Source organism: Myotis yumanensis, unplaced genomic scaffold (genome assembly GCF_028538775.1).
Source record: "Myotis yumanensis isolate MYYU_CA2020_CCGP unplaced genomic scaffold, mMyoYum1.0.hap1 SCAF_17, whole genome shotgun sequence".
In the NCBI taxonomy this organism is placed as follows: Eukaryota; Metazoa; Chordata; class Mammalia; order Chiroptera; family Vespertilionidae; genus Myotis; species Myotis yumanensis.
In genome coordinates, this window is record NW_027223768.1 from 32,852,355 (window position 1) to 32,876,928 (window position 24,574).

General features: G+C 38.0%; 1 protein-coding gene across 4 annotated transcripts in view; it reads right to left on the minus strand.

The window, feature by feature from the left end:
• CR1 (complement C3b/C4b receptor 1 (Knops blood group)) overlaps positions 1 to 24,574 on the minus strand; it is a 69,170-nt gene that overhangs the window by 22,567 nt on the left and 22,029 nt on the right. For 3 of the 4 annotated variants that reach the window (XM_070396646.1, XM_070396647.1, XM_070396645.1), the window contains exons 9-20: positions 22,972 to 23,190; positions 20,773 to 20,952; positions 19,855 to 19,954; positions 16,098 to 16,183; positions 13,672 to 14,064; positions 12,902 to 13,078; positions 12,713 to 12,815; positions 11,886 to 11,971; positions 8,751 to 8,978; positions 6,356 to 6,535; positions 5,657 to 5,756; positions 2,432 to 2,517 (exon numbers count right to left, since the gene is read on the minus strand). In XM_070396646.1, coding sequence (XP_070252747.1) covers positions 2,432 to 2,517; positions 5,657 to 5,756; positions 6,356 to 6,535; positions 8,751 to 8,978; positions 11,886 to 11,971; positions 12,713 to 12,815; positions 12,902 to 13,078; positions 13,672 to 14,064; positions 16,098 to 16,183; positions 19,855 to 19,954; positions 20,773 to 20,952; positions 22,972 to 23,190 — 1,938 coding nt within the window. The remainder of the gene's footprint in view (positions 1 to 2,431; positions 2,518 to 5,656; positions 5,757 to 6,355; positions 6,536 to 8,750; positions 8,979 to 11,885; positions 11,972 to 12,712; positions 12,816 to 12,901; positions 13,079 to 13,671; positions 14,065 to 16,097; positions 16,184 to 19,854; positions 19,955 to 20,772; positions 20,953 to 22,971; positions 23,191 to 24,574) is intronic. The other variant, XM_070396648.1, reaches the window with a different exon arrangement.

The window sequence follows — 24,574 nt, forward strand, 5'->3', positions numbered from 1 at the left end:
TTTAAAAAAAAAAAAAAAGAGGAGAGAGAGTGATGTCAGCATCTTGGTGGTGTGAGTTATTGCTTTTTTTCTCTCCTGTTTTATTTACAACTCCCCGGTCATACATAACCAAACAAAAGTGCCTCTGCACGTTGTACCAGAATACTCAGGAGATTTCCACCCACCTGTCATTCAGAAGGTAAGTGGGTAGGACCTTGGAGTGGGCAGTGGACCTATCTGGTTCAGTGAACCTACCACAAACTAGCTAAGGACTCTTAGGACAACACCACAACATACTGGGCTTTCACTGGTGTTGACAGTAGTGACCTCCCTCATAGAGGAGTGGTAAGGCAATAGTTGTATTTATCAAGAGGGTATTTGGATAAAGCAGCCAATGACGGATTGCCCAGCTGTGCAGGTCTCATGGATTTCTGAGGGTAACTTCTGTCTCTGGGTGTAGGGCAAGGAAAGGAACAGAGGCAGGCAAGAATGACAAAGGACATTGAAGGAACAGGCCCTGCTGTCACTTTGGAATTTCAGCAGAGGTCTGCCCTCCCACCCCTGGAATCCCCCTACTGGGCTGTGGGTAGTCACAAAGCCTCAAGTGTTAGCCACATTTTCCCACTCTGCCACCAGCTTTTTATACACCAGGTTTTTTTCTTTCTTTTTGTTTTTTCCCCTTTTTTCCCATGCTCTCCAGTGCAGCCCAACAGCCAGGTCAGGTAAAGAGAAATTAAAAACATGAATTATAGTGCCTCCCTTTGGAAAACAAAAGAATGATTTCTAATCATAGAATTGTACACCTGAAACCTATATAATTTTATTTACCAATGTCACCCCAATAAATTCAATTAAAAAGAGAAAATTATTTAAAAAAATAAAAAATTATATAAAATGTAAGGCATGAGAAATGAAATAATCATTGATTCAGGGATAATAAAATAATAAAAGAGTATTATGTCCTATTAGAAGATAATACTTTAAAAAAATTAGTATATGTGACTACACACACATTCATATATATATATATATATATATATATATATATATCTCCAATATTGACTCAGTTAACTGTTTATTGACCTAAAAATACCATAGAAGTGGAAACATTTTTCATCAGAGATAACCCCCTACAAAATGTGTTAGGCCTAGAAAAATTTTTATAGTAAATGGATAATATCTTGCTAATTTATACTTTTTCAGAGAATTTCAAATTATGGGCAGGTTAAAGGAGGCACCTTGTATAAGTTCTCATTCATTTCTTTGGATCTTTAAAAGCTAAAGTTAGTTTGTGTGTATGTGTGTGTGTATGAATACTTGTAAATACAATGAATACATTCATTGTAGGAATTTTACAAAATATGGACAAACAAAAATAAGAAAAAAATAACAGTCCAAAAATAAATATCTTTAATTTAATGCATATTATTTCAGATATGTATGTATGCACATGCTGAATTTATATTTTATAGAATATCATACTTGTTAGCTGGATAACATTTAGGCATGCTGGTAAATAGATATAGTGTTTATTTCTGCTTGGATGAGGCATCTCAGTCTCTAATTTCATCTTACATCTTTCTTAAAATTTTATAATCATTTTTAATAAGCCTTGTTTCTTCTATTAGCTATTTTCAAACCATGCTGAACATTTAGATTCTTAACATTTCCCACGATTATAAATATAATTGCATTGAATGTCTTTAGACCAAAATCATGGGAAAATTCCATGATTATGTTCTAGAAAATGGAATTGCTAGGTCAAAGGGTCTTGCATTATGGCTTTTGTATTTATTCCTCAATAGCCTTCCAGAAGTTTGTGCCCACTTTTACTGACATCAATTCTGCAGGTGATACTGATTCCTTAACAGCCTTAACACTCTCTCCATTTGTAATCCGTCTTCCATGTTCATCAAAGTTTTGGAGGTACACTTTACAACATCCCATTGAATACAGAGTCAGCTAATCAGGAACAAATACAACTAGGGCTTGAGCATGGAGGAATTCGAAGGAGGAAGAAAGGGCCAGAGCCTTGTTAAAAAGTGTAATTTTTTTCTTTAGTTGTTCAAAGTAAAAACAATAAGGAAGAGAGTCATGTATCTCTTTCCTGGGATTTTTGCGTGCTATTAAAAGGTGGCAGAGAACAGGTTTAATTTTCTCTAATGTCTTTCGAATTTACTCAAAGGAGAATGATCTTTTCTCGGGAAAGAGTTTACTATAAAAGTAGGAGAGTAGGACAGTTTGACCTGAGGTCAAGCCCACAGTTTCAGATAAATGACCTCTTGAAATTAAAAACAAAAAGCAAAACAGGAGAACCATCTAACAATTGACGCCAATTCTCAAGTATCTCAGAGACTAGTCTGTGCATGAAGGATTAAATTTCTTCTTTGTAACTACAGGGTCAAATCAGGGTCAATTGGAGGGAATTATGGGGGAAAATATTTCCACTCACTTTCACAGACAGGTGCCTCCTTATCCCAAGTGACACTATTGCCTGAGAGGTTACAAGCAGCAGATGGGGAGCCAATGAGTCGATACCTAGAAACAAAATGAAAAATGATCATATCCTACACGTTTTCCACTTAAATCACCATGAGAAAATAATGCCAAGAGGATTTCACAAATTATAGGATAAACTAACACATGGGAGACCGCAAAGAAGAAACCCCATTTCCACCTGCAAATCAGTTGTTTATTGCTAAGAACAAATATAAATTCCCACCTCTTTAATCCATCATTCCTAGTCCCTCAGAATTCAGTGCAATAACTGTGTTATTCATAATGGAGCATTTTTGAACTTATCTTTAGGGAAAATGAGGTGTGTTTTTTTTTAATCCATGTGTACTGTCAAGGCAATTAGGAACTCCTCAAAGGCAGAAAATGTCTTAATGGAAATATGTTCAGTCTCTGGGCCTAGTCAAAAGACACTTAAGCTCAGGGTGCTCAAAAAAATATTTGATTGAAGGAATGAATGATGGCTTTACCCTGAAGATTCAGTGAAGAGCCAGAAGAAGCAGTTAATTATTTTCATACTTTAATGGTGGAAAGCAGGTGTATTCGTCCACTGTGCCATAAAACCATTCAAAATAGGTCACAAACTTTGGAATATCACATCTTCTTTTTATTTATGTCCCTATACTGTTACTGCAAGAAATGTCACAAAGGATACTTGCTAAGATAGTCAAGTGTTCCAAAATACAGCAGGACTAACCTAGATTAAGTGAAAGGTAAGGTGTCTAATTCAATGTCATATAACAGTGGGATCGTTTCTGGACCAGCTAAGAACTTTGCCTCTTGATTATATAAGATACATGATCAGGGCAGTTAACCATTTGTAGCAGAAACTATAGATATTTCCAGTATCCACTTTTCTCTTTCTTATTAGTAACAGAATTCTGTGTTTTTAACTGGCCAATGCCCACTTCTAATTATCATTTTAAAGATTAAGTTAATTCATGTAAATCACTTGGTAGACTGCTTGGGACAACTGCACTCAATAATTATTCATTATTGCTTTTCTATAGGTAATCTGCAATGGCTATTTAAATTTTCTCTTTGATCAAGATCCAAAACTTTGAATTTTAGTTAAGTTTTGCTTATGAGTTTCTAGTGTTATTGTACTATACTCATATAGAAGATATCAAAACACTTCTAGTATGGGGATTATTCTTTTTTTCAAGAAATATAACTAATTGGTATATGTTGTGAATACTTGGTCATGTAAGACTACACTTCTGCAACTTGGCTGAATACAGATATTTTATAGCACAATATTTTCCCTCAAAACACTAATTTCCACTATTTAGAGTGTGAAAAAAAATTTGATGGCAATATACATTTTTTTCTGTTTATTTTAGCTCTGGAGAGTTGCATATTTTTTTGATATCTGAATGTCATAAATTTTCTCCATAGAGGGTAAGGGCCTCTTATCATTTATTCTGTGTTTGTTCAGTAAGCCTTAGGATTCCAACAATCTAATCTCTTTCTTTCTGACCTGGGAAAGTATCTTCCATTCTGTGCTAATTGATACTTCACCAATTTTTGCTTTTTAAATTTTTTTCTCATGTTTCAATGTGTGTGAGTGTGTGTGTGTGTAATTTCCAGTGATGTCTTTCATTTATTCTGGAGAATTTAATTCAATTTTCTCATGATCTATTTGGTTTCTTTTTCTTAGAATTCAATCTTTGATTATTGCTTTTTTAGACTACTGTGTGTTTACTCATGTATAAACTTTACTGATATCATATTATTAAATCCTCATACTGTTTCAGAGGTTCTATGTTACAAACAGATATGAGAGATTTCTAGTATCCTGTTTTAGAGTTCATTCCCTTATTTATTGGAGTACACTGATTTGTAGAGGAATATTTATTTTCTCTGATTTCTGGAAGAAATGTCTCTTTTATTTTCAATTGCTCTATCTTCCTTCCCTTGTATTCATGGTGTTTTGTTTTGCTCATGAATGAAAGAGCTCTAGGCTTATTCACAATGGGAGGTGAGAAAGAACTGGTGAAGAGATTGTATGGAAATGTATTAAAATCTCCAGGGTAAGCAGGGGTGAATGTGGATTTATCCTAGTTTAAAATTGCTGGATCATAGGTACAATACATAGGTTCTACTTGAGTAGGACGGGGTGGGACCGATCACCAAGGGCAGTTTATGCAGAAAAATGTGATATATTTAGATATCTTGTGTCCTCTAAATTTATTGTGGCAACTAAAAATTAATATACTTTCTTTAATTGCTCTAAGTTGAGGCAACAGCTTTTAGCTCAGATACTTGCCCAAAGGAAATTCAAGAGCAAAAATTCCATTAGTGTCCCTACACTGTATGCATTTGAAAGCTTATGTTTCCCAGAACTGATATTATATATGATTTGCCCTTCCACCCCCCTTTTTAGGGTTCTCCAACTCAGCTACAGTACTCACCGACCTCAGTTAAGGATGTCTGCATGGTTCAACTAGACTTTATCTTTCTATTGATTTTGTGCTAGGGGCAGGGGCCTGACAAAGAAGAATTACTGAGTAGGCTGAGGGGCAGGGACCATGGGAGAGAAAAATTGCTAATTATCTCGCTAGAAAAGCAATGTGTTATGATTGAACTCAGCCAGGTGTGACCCTGCTTGTAAATTTTATGTAAACTTTTTACCCTACCAGTACCAGGAACAGCTAATGAACCGCTTTGCAGGTTTTTTTTTCTTTTTTCTTTTCTAACACTGTATAGTTGGCAATAAAAGATCTTGCTGGACTCTTGGTCAGGGCCACATGCTGCAAACCTTCCCAGAGGGGGAAGGTGCGGGCTGTGGTCAGCTGGCTAGCTTAATAAAGGCTCTTAAATTTAAATTCTGAGTCGGTGGTCTATCTCGCTGAGCCAACCCATAACAATTTGGCAAGCTGGTCTTTTTTATCCAGTGGCTATCTTGCCAGGTTTCACGTGGACTACCTTCAGCAAGAGCATGGTGCCCTCCCTGGTTCATCATGCAGATAGAGGTTCATCTCTTTTTTAAGATTCCTTTGGTCAGGTGCTCATGTTCAAGCTACCATCTCTGTTTAGAACTCCTATTGCTTACTTTTTAAAGTACAGGGGGCAGTCGTCTAGTTTGTCTCTCTGAGATTGGGACAGAGATGGACACTGCTGTTCTGGAACTCAAATTCCAAAGAGAGTGCTCCCAACTCACCCTTCATTACACGAATAATTAATGGTTGATCCAAAGTAAGTATCCGTGTTTATTTGCACCATGCCATTGGAAGGTTTTGGTGGAGATCCACATGATTTTCCTAGGAGAAAGCAGCAGAATTTGGGACTAGGTGTAGAGTTAAATTTACATTTGATTTAAGATTCAGACTGGAGTGTAGCACGCTTAGCCTATATATTTGTGATTTTCCCCACAGAATTGCCACTTTGAGGATACTTACCATACGACCTTAGAATCAAGTAGCTACAGAGCACCTCTTTTAAAGGACTACCGTGCATCTCTCAATAAAAAATCATTCATGGCTAAAGAATGGTTTTCTCATCCCACCAACCTAAATCAAAGGCTTCATAATTTGAGACTTTCCTCCATCTTAGTTAGCTAAGCACAGTTCACTGGGACCCACATAATTTTCTTGGGTGTTCCTTTTTCATTCATGCATACCATTGAAGGTACCCTCCAGTGAATGGAAAGCTTCCCTACAATTCCTTTAGTGTGAGTCTTTCCCAGGAAGTGAATATCTGGTCAAGCTGCAGAACTCCAGACAATAAAAAGGGATGACTAACAAGTCTACCCTTCATTTAAATATCTTAGATATCTCACCTTCAAAATCAAAACAAGTTAAATCAGATCCCATAGATGCTTTGACATACAGAACATAGTTCCCAGGATAGGGTTACTCACGTCTACAGTCATCTTCCACATTTGACCAAACCAAATTTTCTAAGCAGGTGATAGAGAACATTTTCTCAAAATACCCAGGGGAGCATTTGTAGCTCAAAGTTGTCCCAATTGGAAACTCCGATTCATCAGTTACGGTTGTAGGCTTGGCAAACAGAAATGGTTCTGGAGCTTTACAGTAACCTGGAGATTAAAGCCACAGGAATATCAAGTGAGCAATGAGACTTCCACTCAACCCTTCTTCCTCTCCCATTAAGTTGATATATGAGCACATAAAGAGAGACTTTATCATATTGGCAAGTATTTTCTTCTTGAAGTTACCTTAGGATGGTGCTTTCCAACAACATCTACTCATCAAAAATTTTTGCTACTTAAAGACTATTTACCTTTCTAAACTTTCTCCTCTTATTTCACTGAAGCAAGACATTTAGTTAATGGTTTCACATGTCAGACCTCCTATCAGAATGCCTAGAGTTGACCTAGTTAATTCATATACTCATGTATTGGTGTTAATGTACCCTTGTATAGCAGGACATATTTTACCATCTCTTTCCATTTATTCCTCCCTGCCTCTTTCCCAGGATGCTCATCATAAGCTGCCCCTCTGGCACTAAAGAGAAGTCACCACTATTAGTGGGTTGAATGATGTTTTCCCTAAAGATACATCCATCCAGAATCTCAGAATGGGAACTCATTTGAAATAGGGGTATTTTCAGATATAATTATGGTAATGATAGTGAAATGAGATTATCCTATGCTACCAGGGTGGTCCTAAATTCAATGATTGGTGGTGTACTTAGAAAAGAAAGGGAGATTGGAGACACAGAGACAGAGCGGAATAGGCCATGTGAAGACAGAGGCAGGGATTAGAGTGATGAGACCACAAACCAGGAGCCACTAGAAGCTGAAAGAAGTAAAAAAGGATTCTCCTCTAGAGCCTTAGGAAGGATTGGGGCCCTGCCAACACCTTGATTTCAGATTTCTAGCCCCATTATCTATGAAAGAATAACTTTTTATTATCTTAAGCCACCTGGTTTGTGGTAGTTTTTTATGCAGCCCTAGGAAACCAACAGACTATTCTTCTCATTCTGATGCTAAACCAGACACTTAAGGATAAGGACAAATAGATTAAGCCATTAAGCAGCATTCTCTCAGAAACTATGTCTTCTTTATGAGAGACTGTATTGTGTGCTGCACATTTGAAGTAGAGTCCGAACTCAACTGTCTCTTCTTTGGAGGCGACTGCTTCTGTTTGCCAGTTCAATGAGCCTGGCTGGGGTCTAGGCATCTGCATTTAAAGAAATACCATTAGATTCAGATAGAGAACACTCAATTGGAGGGTGAGAGAGATCAAAGAAATGCTAAATGCTTTTCATCACACGTGGCCTTTTCTCATTGGATTGCTCTTCTCTCAGGGCTTCCCTGCAGGGGAAGTGGTATTCCAAGGCTGGCCATGCATGGAGTCTACTCCAGGTTTCATTCTTAGGAAGGCCTCAAGTCAGACCTCAAGTACCAGGCCATCTTCTCTAGTCCTTAGAAATAGTCCCTTCCTTTTTGTACTATTTTCCTTGAGCTGATCTTTCCTTGCTTCTTCACACTCCCAGAAGGAATGGAAGAGTTCAAGGAAAGATTAAGATGGGCCCCTAGGCGGGCTGACAAATGGGTGAACTTTGAGTTGAGATCTTTAGATACAAAGGTATAGTGACTTTATTTTGTTACTTAACCTATTCAGCATAAGACTAGCTAAAGCCTTAGCTAAATAATATCTCTATTTCCATTTTTATCCTTTGCATGCCCATGACCTTGTAGAGGGTGCTTTATCAGTTATCCTGATATTGGTTAGTGTGCATAGGCCAGTGGTCGGCAAGCTCATTAGTCAACAGAGCCAAATATCAACAGTACAACGATTGAAATTTCTTTTGAGAGCCAATTTTTTTAAACTTAAACTATATAGGTAGGTACATTGTTATTAACTTAATTAGGGTACTCCTAAGGCTTAGGAAGAGCCACACTCAAGGGGCCAAAGAGCCACATGTGGCTCGCGAGCCACAGTTTGCCGACCACTGGCATAGGCAATTGTTCTCCTGTCCTCTCGAATGAATATATTTTTCTTCCTGATTTACACAGGTGCTTACTGTCTTCTCTCCACCCTTTCCCTTTCTCCTCTTCCCCTACTCTCCTCACCACTTAACCAGAAAGATGAGTTATTAGCATCTTCCCTATTCAATCGTAGCTCGGCACTACTGGAACCATCTGTCTCAGCGATGGCATGTAATTTGACACTTCCACTCATGACAGTTAACCTCACAAGCAAACACTGTAATCTTATGATAGAAATATGAAAGTTCTGGTACAGATATTCTGAACCCACGTAGGGTATACGCAGGTGGGTACTGACCAGCAGGACCAGAAAGTTCACAGCGAGGGGCAGGGCCGCTCCAGATCCCATTCCCTTGACTGTCACTGGTGCAGCGGATGGTGCGTTCCCCAATGAGACTGAAGGTCATCCCTCTGTCTGGGTGCGAGTCACATGTGTAAGATATTTCTGTTCCATAGGGAATGTCTCCGAGAGAAGTTCCTATGTGGTTCCCATTAAGGATAGCAGGGGGATCTGGACAAAAGATTTCTAGAAAGAAGACAAGAGCCATAAGTTATATTAAAATGTTTACATTTTAATCTGACTTGATTTTACAGTTATGATGCTATGACTGCATTGCCAATTAAAGAACAATTAAGCTCTTAGGGAGCGTAAGGACTGCAAAATAAATATGTTATAAAGAGGACTAATTATCAAATCCTCTGCCAAGATGCAGCTAAATGACAAGACACCTAAATCAACATTTATTACAGAAGTCCAAAAGGGGTTTTAGCATCCTGGACTCTTCAGAGAGTTAATACTTCTGTAAAATTGAGAGATTATTCATTTAAAGTAAAAAAAAAAATCTTAACCACCTTAAAAAGAAAATCACCAATCTAATAAAAAATCATCCATTAATTTAACAAGCAAGTTTTTGAGCACTTACTATATATCAAGTACCATTTTAAGCAAAAAATAGGCATCAAGGATTTTCATCCTAAAGAAATCTTTCAAAATATATTATATAGTTACTACTTCCTGTTAGTGATTTAATCTTTTTTGATGACCTGGCTGTTATTCTAAAAAACAAAATGAATGGGACAGTAATGTCACAATGAAATGCAACATCCTCCATACTCCTGTGCGTGCTCCAAACGGTTCAGAAATGATAGGACTTTTGAGATACTTACTAGTGTTCACAGATTTTATTTCCTTTGAGTATAACTATCTGGAGAAGCCCCTTTTCCCTTCTGATTTGATCAGTATTTGGGAAGAGGATATTGCAACTTGATAGCATCATGGATAAACTAATCCCATCTGGCCAGTGTGGCTCAGGGGTTGAGCATTGACCTATGAACCAGGAGGTCACAGTTTGATTTCCAGTAAGAGTTCATGCCAGGCTTGTGGGCTCCATCCCTAGTAGGGGGTGTGCAGGAGGCAGCCTATCAGTGATTCTCTTTCATCATGATGTTTCTATCTCTCCCGCCCTCTCTTTAAAATCAATAAAAACATATTTTTTTTAAAAAACTAATCTCAGAGTAGAATAGCTTAATCAACATTTACACTTTAGTAAGCAATTTTAAGTATATCTTTGGGTTGATGAGAATATTTTTTTTTCTTTTTTTTTTTTCATGCTTCTTAACTATACTTTCAGAAAGTTAAGATTTTCTAATAGGTGACTTCCAAATATGAAAGAGCTAATCATCAAGATTCATTATATAAATCAGTACAAGAAGTCCAATTTTAAAGCAGAGTACTCACATGAAAAATTCTATCATAAACATGTATTTTTCAATAGTTATGATCAGAAGATGAAGCAATATTCTGTTAGATTTAGTAAAGAAATAAATGGACAGACTGAATATATTGGTAGTGTTTCTGTATTTAACACACTATATTTCTGTCATCTTAAAAACAAACAAAAAATAACTTTCTTAATTCCACTTCCCTCGGCAGTTCCATTTCTCTACTCCTTTGAGTTAGAGCTCCTTTAAGATTTTGCCTATGACCTTTCGTTCCTCCCCTTCGTTCTTCCTTGAACTCATTCCAATCAAGCATATGCTCCCACAACTCTACTAAAACTGCTTTTGTTAAGGTCACCCATTACCTCCAAGTCATTAAACCCACTGATAATTTTCTGTCCTCATCTTATTTGACTCTCTGTAGATTTTGAAAGAGTTGCTTGGGCTCATCTTCTTAAAATAATTTCTCCACTGGGCTTCCAAAGATACCCTCATCCTCCTGGTTTTTCTCTTAATGCACCGGCTGCTTCTTCGTCTCTTCTACTGACTCCTCATAGTTCTTAGTTCTCATGTTGGATTTACGAGGCATGGCCCATGCACCTGCTCTATGGACACATTCATTCACTAGGTGACCTCATTTAGTCTCCATTTTAATCTCTATGTGTAAACCACCAGCAAATTCTGTCATTTCTACCTTCCGAATGCATCCAGAATTTGAGCACTTCTTATCACCTCTCCCGCTGCTATTCTGGGCTAACATTTCTGATTAGTTTTTACAGTAGCTTCCTAGTTTGTATCTCAGATGTTCTTAACTATACCTGACTTTTTGGCCCCTCAGCTGTTCACTCTACACCAGCTACATAAGCTTCCAAGAAAATGTTAGAACAGGCTTTTTAAAGGAAATTCCAAGAAAACATCTGCCTTGGGCCTTTCTTTGCATTTCCTGTTCCATCTGCATGGAAGGTTCTTCCTCTATGTAATTCACATTGGCATCAACTAATTGCTGCCAGTGCTTAATTGTTACTTCCTCATTAAGGATTTCCTTAATTACCTTGTTTAAAATAGAAACTTTATTCTTTTTTTTCTGGCATTCCTTATTCCCATTCCCATTACTATTCTATTCATTACCTTGTTGTTTTTCTCTTTAGTAACACTTAGTATTATTTGAACTTATTATTCCATGTGTTTCCTTGTCTACTTGTTATTTTTTAAAATCTTTCTTCCTAGCCAAGAATATAAACAGCATGGGGACAGGGACCTAGTCTATCTTGTTTACAGGCATACTCCTGGAGTCTAGAAGACTGGCATATAGGAAGGGCTAAAAAATAATATATGGATGAATAGGTGATTTAGAAAAGGATAGAAAAGCTGAAATGTGACTATCATTTTTGCCAGGAAAAAAAGGAAAATTTGACAAAACTTCAGGGCACAAATTTCTCTCCATCTATAAAGCATTTCTTCCCATTTATAGCACATAGTATGCTACTAAATATTTTGGATGGTACCCCAAACACATGATGCTCAGGTTTATTTTCCCCAAAAAGCATTCTTTTTAACTAACCCACAAAGAAATATTTCTATCAAAAATGAAGGTAAACAGAGAAGCAGACACTTGATAATCTCATGGGGCAAAAACTCGGTAAGAAAATGAAAAGAAAAAGTGAAAAGAAGAAGGAGAAATATTCGGACCCGAGCACATATTCCTTCTACTCACGTTCACAAACAGGAGCACTGTTATTCCAAAGGCTCTTCATTCCAACCCTGACACAGTGACTAGAAGAACTTCCCTGTAAATGAAACCTAAGGGACAAAAGCAATAGTGACTGGGTGAGCACACTCCTTCTCTCTTCCCTTCATGGTTAGAGCTCAGCTTCTTCCTTTCTGCTAAAAGACAATTTAATTCCTCAGTTAAATACCTGGTAGAAAAGCTCAGCTCGTTTGGTTTCTTGGGATAAAGGCTCAGAAAGGAAAACATTTTGAAAAATGGTAGCTTCCACTTACTGAGTAAAAGCCCTGTACCAAAGGAACAGAAAACATAGGCAGGCATTTTCTTGACCTGGTCCCAGGCCTCCAGGAGGTCATTGCTCCCTGACTGCTCTCTGATAGCACCCTTTTCGTCATCAGGAGGAACTGTTTCCTCTAATACGAAATGTAGCATTTTCTTTTCTTAATGGACCAGAAGGAAAACAGCTCCTGACGCAGGCTGGCAAATCATAGAACATGAGGGAAGATATCCGAGACTGTACTTTTCGCCAATATACTTGGAATATTCCTAAATGAGACTTATGGCCTATCTGGATTATTGAAGAGCAGAGCCAAATTAACTAGGAAAAAAAAAAAGAAGAAGAAAAGAAGACAGGATTTCTTAGAGCATAATTATCCTAAAACATCTGGGTTCTTTTCAGAACATTGGTCTCCTGAATTGCCTCCAGATCTTCACTGAATGACTGTTACTCAATGCCTGTCAAGGAACCCTTGGGCTTGTTAACCCCAATAATGAATGAACCTGTTGAAGAGGGTCACTATCCCTGTCACACTCACCCCTCATCACAAACGAAGGACACCTTTGCTCCAAGCTCGAAGTTAAGTGGAAAGAGCACACGGCCATTAGGAAGTTGGTCCCGGAAGGCAGCACATGGTTTCACTACAGAAAAATAAATGAGGAGTAAGACCACTATGTGAGGTGCAAAGACATTCATCTGAAGAAAGGATGAGAGTGAGTGTAGGCACCAGCGCATGTGGGGGCGGCCGGGCTCCAGTCTCCCTGGGGCGTACAGCGCAGAGAGGCGGCCCCTCTGAGGTCATAGCCGGGCTCACAGCTGTAGAGCACCTCCTGCCCCGGGGGAAAGCTGTCCTTGTCGCTGGGGCTGTGCTGGCCATGCAGGATTTCTGGAGGCCGCTGACAAACTGGGGGAAGAACAGGCACAGAGTTCCTGTCAGTTATGGGGGAATATTCTTTGCTAAATCTGAACTCATCCAAGGAGTCAGAAACTCATAGGTAGAGGGGTTCCGGTCTAACAAAGGGTCTCACACACATGCATTCTATTCCTGGCATGTGATTTGGACAATTTCTTTAACCTCTGAAAGACCAAGCTAACTGCACTGTCAGATGGATAAGAGAATAGCACTATTTCTAAGGAGGATTGTACAGAGTCCATGAGATAATGCACAGAGAGTGCTCATTACACAGCTGACCAGAAGGCTCACATCCTTTTTCTAACTAACTGGGAGCTGGTGCTTTGCCCTGAGAATTGCTCAGTAGGAGCCTCCCCAATGTCCCCGTCCCCGATGAATTAGGCTCTTGCTTTTCAGGATGAAGGCACACTCACTGGAGTGAGGGCACCCACACACCTTCTTCCTTTCATGCTTCATGCTTCACCCCTAGAAAATGTACTCACCCTGCTCACCACACATCTCCCTCCCAGAACAAACACTAATCTGGGGGGCCTCCCACAGCTCCTGTCACCTGCAGGCCCCCTGGAAGCTTTAGTCAGACTCACCCGGGGAGCAGCTGGGCAACTCGGGCTCCCATCTGTTTTGGGCCTTGCAGCGCACACTGGAGGGGCCTTTCATGACAAAGCCAGGCTGACACCTAAAGCTCACGATGTCATTTAAGAAGAACAAGCTTCTGTTCGCAGACACCCTTATTCCATTTTCAACGTGCGGAGGCGTGCATTTGTTAGGTACGATGCACTGAGGGGCAGGGCCGCTCCAGAGGCCCACTTGATCTTTGCTGGTGCAATGTATTGTCTTCTCGCCCACGAGTTCAAACTTTTCCCTTCCTTTTCTGTCATTGCAGCGGTAGGTCACCACTATTCTGTATGGAAAATAGTCTTTGCTGCTGCTAATGAAATATCCGTTGTCGATGGTTGGTGGTGGCTTACAATGAATACCTGGCGAAGGGATGGCAAGTTAAACAAAACCTCAATTTTTTAAAGTTATGTTTAATTATAAATGTTAGGAACCAGATTTTAAAAAACCCAAATTACCAAATATGAATGTTCACAACACTTCTGCTCTTGTCGAATCTTTTCTAACATACAGACTTTTTGCACAACTGTAGATTTGGTAATCACAAGATGATGGCTCCTGCTCTTCTCCATGAACATTAGTTCAATAAATGTCCATATATAGTCCACATGTTGCTCATGTTCCATGAGAACTTTTATGTTCCTTCACTATTCATAATTCAGTTATCTTGCTATAGAAGGCAATTGGCTTTATTCTACTGCTGAGTAATATGATGTGGCATTCATACTAGTATAGCATCTTTATCAAATAAATAAACACAAAAAGCTCTGGCTTGGGTAACAAAAATATGCAATATTGCCCATGACACAATATTGCCCATCACGGATTCAGAAGTAATAAAAATAACTGACTATAAGTTCTAGTGACTAGTCTATACTAAAAATTTAGAAAAATGTGAATATTAGGGATAGAGATATTTTTGCCAATATTGACTCAGGAAATGGTAGAATATAGAAATGGAAAAAAAGGTATCAAAAATGCTACTCCTACAAAGATAGGAAGCACAGATCATTTTATAGACTAATATAATCTAACATCTAAGTATCAAATAACTCCTAGGCATTTTGAAGCATTCCCTAGCATATAAAATCTTTCTATCATTTCTACCTTACAGTAGGAACGCTTATTTATTTTTACTTTTAAGAAAATATTTCAGATGATATTTCTTGCAGAAAATTTATGCAATATAAAAAATACCTTTAAATCTATTATCTAGAAACACAGTTAACTGTTTAATGTGTAATTTTTAATATATATACATACCATATTTTTTCTAAAATACCTTTGTTGGCTTAATAATATTTCAGTGTAAGAATGGTCTATCTGATTCCACTTGGAAGAGCTGTCTTTCTTGGCTAACGCATTCTGGAATATTTTAAATTTTTTCTTTTTCTTGCAGAACACATGCTTTGTTCCTTTATTTTTCCCAATATATGTGCATTTATTGCATTGGAAATAATATGCATATGCAAAATACTAATGTATTAAGTGCTTTAAAAACAGATAAACAGAAATTTTTAAAGCACAAAATAAAACGAAATATATTCAGAAATTGTCTTTTCTTCCTAATTTCGAAAGGATCACCTCACTTCTGTTTAACTACCATTATTTCTGAAACATTGTTTGAAACATGCTCAACATTTATATTGTTTTGGCTTTTTCACTATCACAAACAATAATGTAGGTAAATATTTGTATAGCAATATTCTTACAAGAAAAAAACATGGTAATTATTTTTTAAAGAAAAAATCAGAAAATATCAAATTTCTCAATTAAAGGCATGTAGACAGTTAAGGGTTTTGACACCTATTGTATATTGGCCTTTTAGAAAGTTGTTCCCACTTATCCTACCAGCCTTTGGCTATGAGAGTATTGATTTCTTCACATTATCACCAAACCCAGGGGTGTCTCCTCTTGATAGTCTTGGTTAATTTGTGATTGCTCATTGCTCTTTCTACCCAAAGTGTAGGAAGCTCACATTCCAAACAATTCCCAGGAAGACAGCATGTCACTGTTCAAAGAATAAGAAGGAAGGGAGACAGCCACTGCCTCGATAAATGACCTGATGCTAAGAGTGGGTAGAGCGGAAGCTGGGCCACTTTCACTAACTTTGTGTTGATTTCACTGAAGACAACGATCTTCAAAATGGGAAGTGTTCAACCAAGAAAGGAGGAAGTTGGGGGCTGTTTTAAATTATACCCCAAGATAAGGCAAACCCAGGAGGAACTAGAAGTTTGGAACATTGTGAACACTTTTCAGAATAGGACTCTTGGTTCAAATATTGGAAGGACATCATTGGCAAGATGGATGAGACTGAGTCTTCATAATTCTAGGGACACGATGCTAGGGTGCTAGGGTGAACTGGTGGGATCGATGGGAAGAGACGTTAACTCACGTTGACAGAGTGGTGGCTCTGTATCCCAAATGGCGGTATTGTTTGAGATGATACATGTGGCAGATGAGTGACCAATGAGTTGATACCTAAAGGCAAAAAGTGAAAATGATTCCATCCACCTCCCATTAACTTCCTCACAGCACACATACATGGCAGATTCGACAAAGTACAATCTGGGAGAAGCCTAAGGACCAGCCTAACCTCCACCTGTTCTATCTGGGTTTCCTTATTTCTCTTTTCCTACCCTCTGACTATTGAAAGGGATATTTCATCTTTAATTCCTCATGGCAGTACTCTGCCCCTTAATTTTTAACTTCATTGTGGATTGTATCAGGACCAAAATAAAATAATGCTCTTGTAGACCAGTTTGCTAATTTCTTAAATGGTTTTTTTTTCTCATATTTTATTGCCATTTTAAAATTTGTTTGCATTTTTCTTGATATACACATATAATGAACCCTGCTATGTAATTTTAATTTAGGCAAGTTTCTTGTGTTTGATGCTTTTAATCCCATTTAGAAGCCTTTGTCTTTCAATAGGAAGATGAAACCATTCAGAATTCTGGGATTAAATGGTGTTTTTGATCTTGCTTTTGTCATCATTAGTTAGACTACCGGTTTCACAGTGTCCAAAGATGAAGACGCAGCAATGAATAAAACACATCTGCCACAGACAGGAGGGACTTATTTTGGCAGAAGAGACAGATACATTTCTTACTGCTCCCTTTTCCTCTTCTTATTTTCTATACCAGAGGCCTGTTGCACGAAAAGATTCATGCAATAGGCCTTCCCTTCCCCTGGCTGCCTGCACCGGTTTTCCTTCGGCACCGGGGACCCAGGCCTTCGCTCTGGCCGGAGTCGCCTTCAAAGCCTTTGCTGCTCCGGACCTGCTTTGATCACTGCTCCAGCCGGAGCTACCTTCAAAGCCTTCCCTGCTCCGGCCGGAGCTGCCTTCAGTCTTTGCTCCACGGCTTGCCGCCTACATATGCAAATTAACCGCCATCTTTGTTGGCAGTTAATTTGCATATCTCGCTGATTAGCCAATGGGAAGTGTAGCAAAGGTACGGTCAATTACCCTGTTTGTCTATTATTAGATAGGATGAACCAGATAGGTGAACCTCCTTTAGGTGTTCTATTAATTGGGAAGTTAACTAGTATCCAATTTTATTCCATTAGAAATTTCATTTCATGTGCATATATAGTGTATTTACACAGCACATATATTTAAACCTATTTTCTCAATTTTAATATCAAAATATATATAGTTTACCCATTCCCTGTGTAATAGAAGTCTAGTGTATCTTGTCTTACTTTCTTCCATTTTCTGGTTTTATATATACATTTTATGATTTTGGAGGTTGTTATTAAATTATTATTACATTGCAAAGTTTTACTTTGGAACTCTTAGTTCTGTCATTGTATTTGGTTTCATAACTGTTGAAAATTTTTCGCCATGATTTTTTAAAAATTTGTTTTTACAAATTTTCTACCTCACTGATAGTATTTTTGTACTGTGTCATTTTCCCTTTAAAAAAATTATTTCTGGATTGCCTGGATTTATGTTTTTTTTCTTCCCAGAGTATATACTTAAATAGTGTAATTATTTTCCTTCAATATATATTTAGAGCCTCTAGATATGAATACTATCTTGGCTCATTAGGACACTATCTTCTGCAATTTAGTGATGTGAAGGATCACTGTTATTATCCAATATGCATCCATTTCTTTTTCAGGTTTATAGTTTTTAATTTCCTTTCTAAATTCTTAAAGTTTTAAAGACATGTTATTTTTATTTTTAAAATAAATTTATTGGGGTGATATTGGTTAATAAAATTTTATCGGTTTCAAGTGTACAATTCTATAATGCATCATCTGTATATTGCATTGTGTGTTTGCCACCCAAAGTCAAATCTCTATTCCTGAAATACAGACCTTTCCCTAGTGATGGCTAAGGTATGGCTTATTATTCTCCCTTTGGGAATTTTTGTTCCCTGTATTTTTAATCCTCATTCTGTCTGTTTTAAACATAGCTTCTCTTTTGTATTTTTCTTTATTCCTTTCCACTAAATTCTGGAAGAATTGGATTAATTATTTCTTACTTTCTGCTTTAATTTTCTACATAATTCAGTGTGTTTATCACAGATTTTTTTTTTTAGTTTGACAATTTTGTTTTCATTCATGTGCAAACATTCCCAATTTCCAACCAGTTTTACAAAAGCAGTGTGCAACTGAATCTTATTAAAAATTTAATCAGGCTATTTTCTAAAAGTTTTCCCTGACTCTTGGAAGTAACTGTAAGGGGAAATCCTTTCTGATTATTCAGATTGGTCTCTTTTACACTATTTCCTGAGACTTATCATAAGCTCAGTGGTTTGCTGGTTCATACCATGGACAGTCCACTTCTATTTAGTAAAGCAACATGAAGAAGGTACAGTCAGAAAATTTATTGACTGCACTTTAAAAAGCTCACAGAAGGAGAGAAGTGTGTAGATTTATTCTAATTTTACTTTGTCAGATTACAGGTACTGTGGTCTGTGAGGCCTAGGGTGGCAAATACATATGTCAATGACCACAAGTGATTTTTCAGTGCTTATCCTGACTCGAGTGTAGCCCAGATTCCCTGATGGGCTCCACTTCTCACACAGAGAACATGATCAAGGGTCCACTGTATGCTGAGCAAGGGTAAGCACCAAGGGCAGGACCACTGACCAGTAGACACTTTATGACCGACATTTTCACAGGGGGCTCTGCTATGGGGTTGGAACAGTGTTCCTCACAAAGGTATGTTGAAGTCCCCATGAATGTGACCTTATTTGGAAATAGGGTCTTTGCAGATGTAATTGAGTCAAGATGAGGTCAATAGGGCAGCCCTAATCCAATATGATTGACATCCTTATAAAAAAGAGAGAACTTTGAACATAGATCCACACAGAGAGGAGACATGCTATGTAGAGACACAGATACAGAGGGAAGATAGCCATGGGAAAACAGACGCAGAAATGGGAGTGATGCTGCCACTGCCAAGGAAGGCCTGAGGCTCCCAGAAGTGGGCAGAGGTAAGGTTTTGGAGGGAGCCTGTCCTGCCAATACCTTAATTTTGGACTTCCAGCCTCCAGAACTGTCTGAGAATAAGTCTCTGCTGTTCTAAGCCACCCAGTTTGTCGTACTTTCTTATGGCAGCCCTGGCAACCGAATGGTGCAATTACCTTTAAGATTTATTTTCGCACACAGCTGCTTAGTGGCCTTCTCTTTGTTCCAGCTGAGTTAGGGCTATTTATATAGTTTGACTATGCCCTCCCTTCATTTTTTTCCTTTCTACCTGGAGAGAACACCCTTTTCTTATGTGCACTACTGTCGTTTCCACGAAGATTACTGATTTCCCTGTGAATCTCATCAACACTTTGTTCATTTCAATCAGGAATTGAACAACTATATTCGGACTTCTAAAGAGCAGATGGTCGCCTGGCCAGCGTAGCTCAGTGGTTGAGCATCCACCTATGAGCCAGGAGGTCACAATTCAATTCCCAGGTTGCAGGCTCAATCTCCAGTGTGAAGCATTCAGGAGGCAGCCAATCAATGACGCTCTCATCACTAATGTTTCTCTTTCTCTTTCCCTCTCCCTTCCTCTCTGAAATCAACAAAAATACATATTTTTAAAAAGCAGATGGTCATTCTCTAGTTCTCCTTTTCAATAGCGACTAGAAGGTCGTATTGCTATTCTGCAAATCTTGAATCAAGAGATGTTATTGTCAACTCACCCTTCATTACAAGAATAATTAATTCTGGATCCAAGGTTGATGTCTGTGTCTATGTGCAGCATGCCATGCATAAGATCTGCAGGAGTTTTACATACTTTACCTGTGGAAAAGAAACAGAATTTTGGAGCCAGGTAGAGTAATCTGAACTTTTGTAGTACAGAAGGTCTCAATGTGACTGTAACTTACTAAAGAGTACATGAAATTCTGATGGTTCCACAGATTTTCACCTCACCAGATGTCTCAAGTTCAGCCAGGTTCTAAGCACCACTTTAAAAAAGACCTCCCACCTACATCTGTCTTATATCTACCTCAAATTGCTCAACGAAATATAGAGGTTAATTATAGCCTTGTATCCTACCAATATAATTCTTTCTTCCTACCTGGTTATTAAAACAGTGTATGTCTCATCACAATTTTTTTCCTGGTCTGAAGTTGTTCATTACTTACTTTCCCATAAGGAATAGGTTTTTTCCCCCCTGCAAATATTTATTAAAGCAGTTTCATGAGCCCTGACTAGTTTGGCTCAGGGGACAGAGCGTTGGCCTGCAGACTGAAGGGTTCCGGGTTCAATTCTGGTCAAGGGCATGTACCTGGGTTGCGGGCACATCCCCAGTAGGGGGTGTGCAGGAGGCAGCTGATCGATGTTTCTCTCTCATCGATGTTTCTAACTCTCTATCCCTCTCCCTTCCCCTCTGTAAAAAAATCAATAAAATATATTTGAAAAACAAAACAAAACCAGTTTCATGAAATAAACATTTCAACTAATAATTAGGGATGACCTACAACAACAACTCTTATATCCACCTACCTAGACACTTTTGAGAAGTAGAGTTTTATCTCTAAAATTTGAAAAAAGTTGAAGAAGATCCTATGGATAATTCGATAGATATGGGAAGCTCCAATACAGGTTTTACTCACGTTTACAGACATCTGGGGGAACTGACCACTCCAAGTTGGCTAGACACCAGATAGAGAATGTCCTCCTGTAGTACTCAGGGCGGCATTCATACTTTAAAGATGTCCCAATAGGAAATGCAGATTCATTGGTTTGGGTTTTCAACTCAGCAAATTGAAAATGATCTGGAGCATTACAGTAACCTAAAAACCAAGATATCAAGAACATCAATTTTTAACATAGAGATACCCAATGCCCTTCCTCTCTCTATCTCTATCTCTATCTCTATCTCTCTCTTAGATTTGATGACAAAACAAAAGAAAGTTTTAGTTCTGGAAAGATAATTTCCTTGTAATCTTGGGAGGGAAAGTTCCATTAGCACCTGCCTATTAGAAAATATACTATCCATCTGGGAAAGTATTCTGCTATCTGGTTATTTTCCTCATATAATTTGCCATCAAAGACAATTTCAATTCAATTTTTCACATTTTTAGGGAGCCAAAAAAGGTTCTTCTGCTCAGGTTTTACCATTTCTTTCTGAATGCATGGGGTCTTGGGCCAAATAGGTAATTTCCTTGTACATCAGTGAATCAAAACCCCAGTGGAGGTTTCACAAACATTAATGGAGAACTCAAGGTTTTTCTTGAAACTAGGAAGGGGCCACGCCACCTATTTTATAGGTCTGATTCCTAAGTTAGCCATTTCAACACAAGGAGGAAATAAGTAGCATTTCCTTAAAATAAAACAAACAAAACTACACTTATTATTATAAGAAAACATTTGTTTGAAGTGTAAATTACATCAAATTCTAGCTTGAGCTCCATGCTCCTATGGTCTATTAGATTTAGGGTCAAATAATGTGAATCCAAAACAGTACAAAGCTTGGAAAAATAGAAAACATATGCACTTGGTTTGGCAATACCTTCCATTTTAGCTTCTCTTTCAGCTGCCCTTCACCTCCTTACAGGTTATTTTTTCAAATAGTTATGGCTATTCAACAGCCAGTTGTGCACCCAGAGCATTTTCTGTTGGAAGATTTGCAAACCAATTTCTCATCTCTTGAAAGTAATTCACTGATTTTTCTCAATTTAAAAAATGTGGCTTATTTGAAAGGTCTTTTTTATAGGAAATTTATTCATCTAAATTACCTATTTAGTTTTATCTTAGAGCTTAAATATTAGCTCTACTGGCTTCTAGTTTAAAGAGTGCCCATCAGGACTGAAATTTATCACTAAGGCCAACTCATACACGAAGGTAGCCTGGTAGGCCTCCAGTCTAAAAATCTAACTGCTGAGACTAGAGTTGCCATCTTAGATAGGTTTCTAAGGAAAAAAAATCATAAAACTTAAGAGAAGATTGTCTCTTGCTATTGATTCAGTAAATATGGACCAGGTCTCTACCCTGGTAAACAAGCTTATAAGTGCATCCAATATTGAAGCTTTGGAGGAGGAGGGTAGGGCCAAAATGACTTCTGAGTGACTAGCACATGGTCCCTTTCCTTTTAGAATTGTTCTTTTCTCTCAGAGTTTCCCAGTGGTAAGTATATAATGTCCGTCCTACAATTTATTTTTTCCTTCCTATATTCACTTGCTCAAGGTTGATGTCTCAGGGGGTTGGGTATCTTAGGAAACCTTATCCTGAAATAAACACTCTATTTTTTGCATTTTCCTTTGCATTTTCTTTGCACCAAACTGAGATTTCAACAACTAAAATAACTGGGGGCAAAGGAGCAAATAAAACTTATTTTAATGTAGAGTTTAGCCCAAATTGGCTACAGTAATCTATGTAGTTTGTCTATAATGCAGCTCCATTTTCACAGAGAATGCACAGGGGTCTTGGGCCAAATGGGTAATAAAAAGTGATTTTGCCTGGCCTTATTCTCTACTGACCTGTGTTCCCCTCCAAAAACTATACATGGCATAACTTATGCTAGTTAAGGTCCATAGGTATTTGCTGTCAATTTTTATGCTTTGAAAACATTTTTCTTCCAATGCTGGTTATAATTAGAACTACCGCCCACTATCTTCTCTTTTCACCAACTCTCTAGCAACAAATGTCATCAGACTCCTATGTGTTAACACATCTTAAAATCATTTATAACCGATTTTGCATTTAATTGTGTCAAGTGCACAAATTAGCATGATGCTGTAATTGGAAGATTTTAGAAGATCTGTTTTAGATATTTCTGTAGCCATTTGGGATGGGGCATAGTATGTACTGACCCGGATGTCCACAGCGAGGGGCAGGGCTGCTCCAGATCCCGTTCCCTCGACTGTCACTGGTGCAGCGGATGGTGCTCTCCCCAATGAGACTGAAGTTCATCCCTCTGTCTGGTTTGGAATCACATGTGTAAGTTACTTCTTTTCCAAAAGAAAAGATTTCCAGAGGTTTTCCTGTGTGTCTTCCATTACGAATATCTGGAGGATTTGGACATAAGATTTCTGGAAAGAACACAAGAGCTATTAGTTTCGTTGAGGAGCTTCCACTAGAGGTATTCTACAGGCATAGGATGCTGTGGTTGGTGCTACCTAGAAAACACCCTTGACTGTATCTTTGCTGTAGGTCTTTGATGAGATGGGCTAAATGAAATAAGATCTCGATCTCATTTTCTTGGAAAAAGTACAGAAGAAATTTGCTTATCTTTAATCTTCCTGCTAGTTAAGTCTTCTGGATAAAGCAAACTTAACACCCTTGAATTAAGTACCAAAACTTTTAAAGAATAATAATAATCCTTTAGAGGATAATTCACTCAACTACTTAAAAATATTACTTGAGCACATACCATGTGTCAGTCACTCATTGGAGCCTGGAATATGGTGATGAAGAGCACAGATAAAGTCACTGTCCTCCAAGGAAGAAATTTTCAAGAAATGTTTTTACAATGTATTCCATGTGTGCTTATCACCTTAAAGATGTGAAACTTTTCGATACTGGCCATCGATCTTGATTATGACAGTGTGCTGACACAACGAATTGAAGCCTCTGCGGTCACTGTAAAAATTCTAAGCAACTCAGATTGCTTTGTTTTTTAAAATGTATGGATCTCTCTATGATTTAATTTTCTTCTTTACTTTCTGTCAGGCTTCCACTTGTTACCTCTTTCTAGTATCTGCTTGTCTGTATAAAACAGGCCCCTCCTCACTTCTAGTTGGCATTTCTAACTAGGCTTGGTGTTTTGAGGAAGCTACTTCAATAGTAAGAGTCATGAAAATAAGATGTCCAATCAATAACTGAGCTCTCATGCATGCCAGTAGGACAGCCACTTATCATTCTCATCAAGAAACATTGGATAGCAGATAACAGTATGTAAGCTATGTTCTCATAAGTTTTACTATAAAAAGCACATTTTGATGTCTGAGTAGATTTCTCATAACATAAACATTGTAATAACATGTTATTATATATATATATATATATATTAAAACATTTAATATATATATATATTAAAATCTTTAAGGTGGCCCTGACCTGTTTGGCTCAGTGGATAGAGAGTCAGCCTGCAGACTGAAAGGTCCCAGGTTCGATTCCGGTCAAGGGCATGTACCTTGGTTGTGGGCACATCCCCAGTGGGGAGTGTGCAGGAGGCAGCTGATCGGTGTTTCTCTCTCATTGATGATTCTGACTCTCTGTCCCTCTCCCTTCCTCTCAGTAAAAAATCAATAAAATATATTTTTTAAAAAAATCTTTAAGGTCAAGAGATGAAGCAAAATCTTGTCTTTATTGAGCAAAATATAATTGGGTAGAACAGGAAAACTTGGTATTGACCCTACACATAGGAGAGTCTTTTTATTTTTAAATCCTCACCTGAGGATATGTTTTTATTGA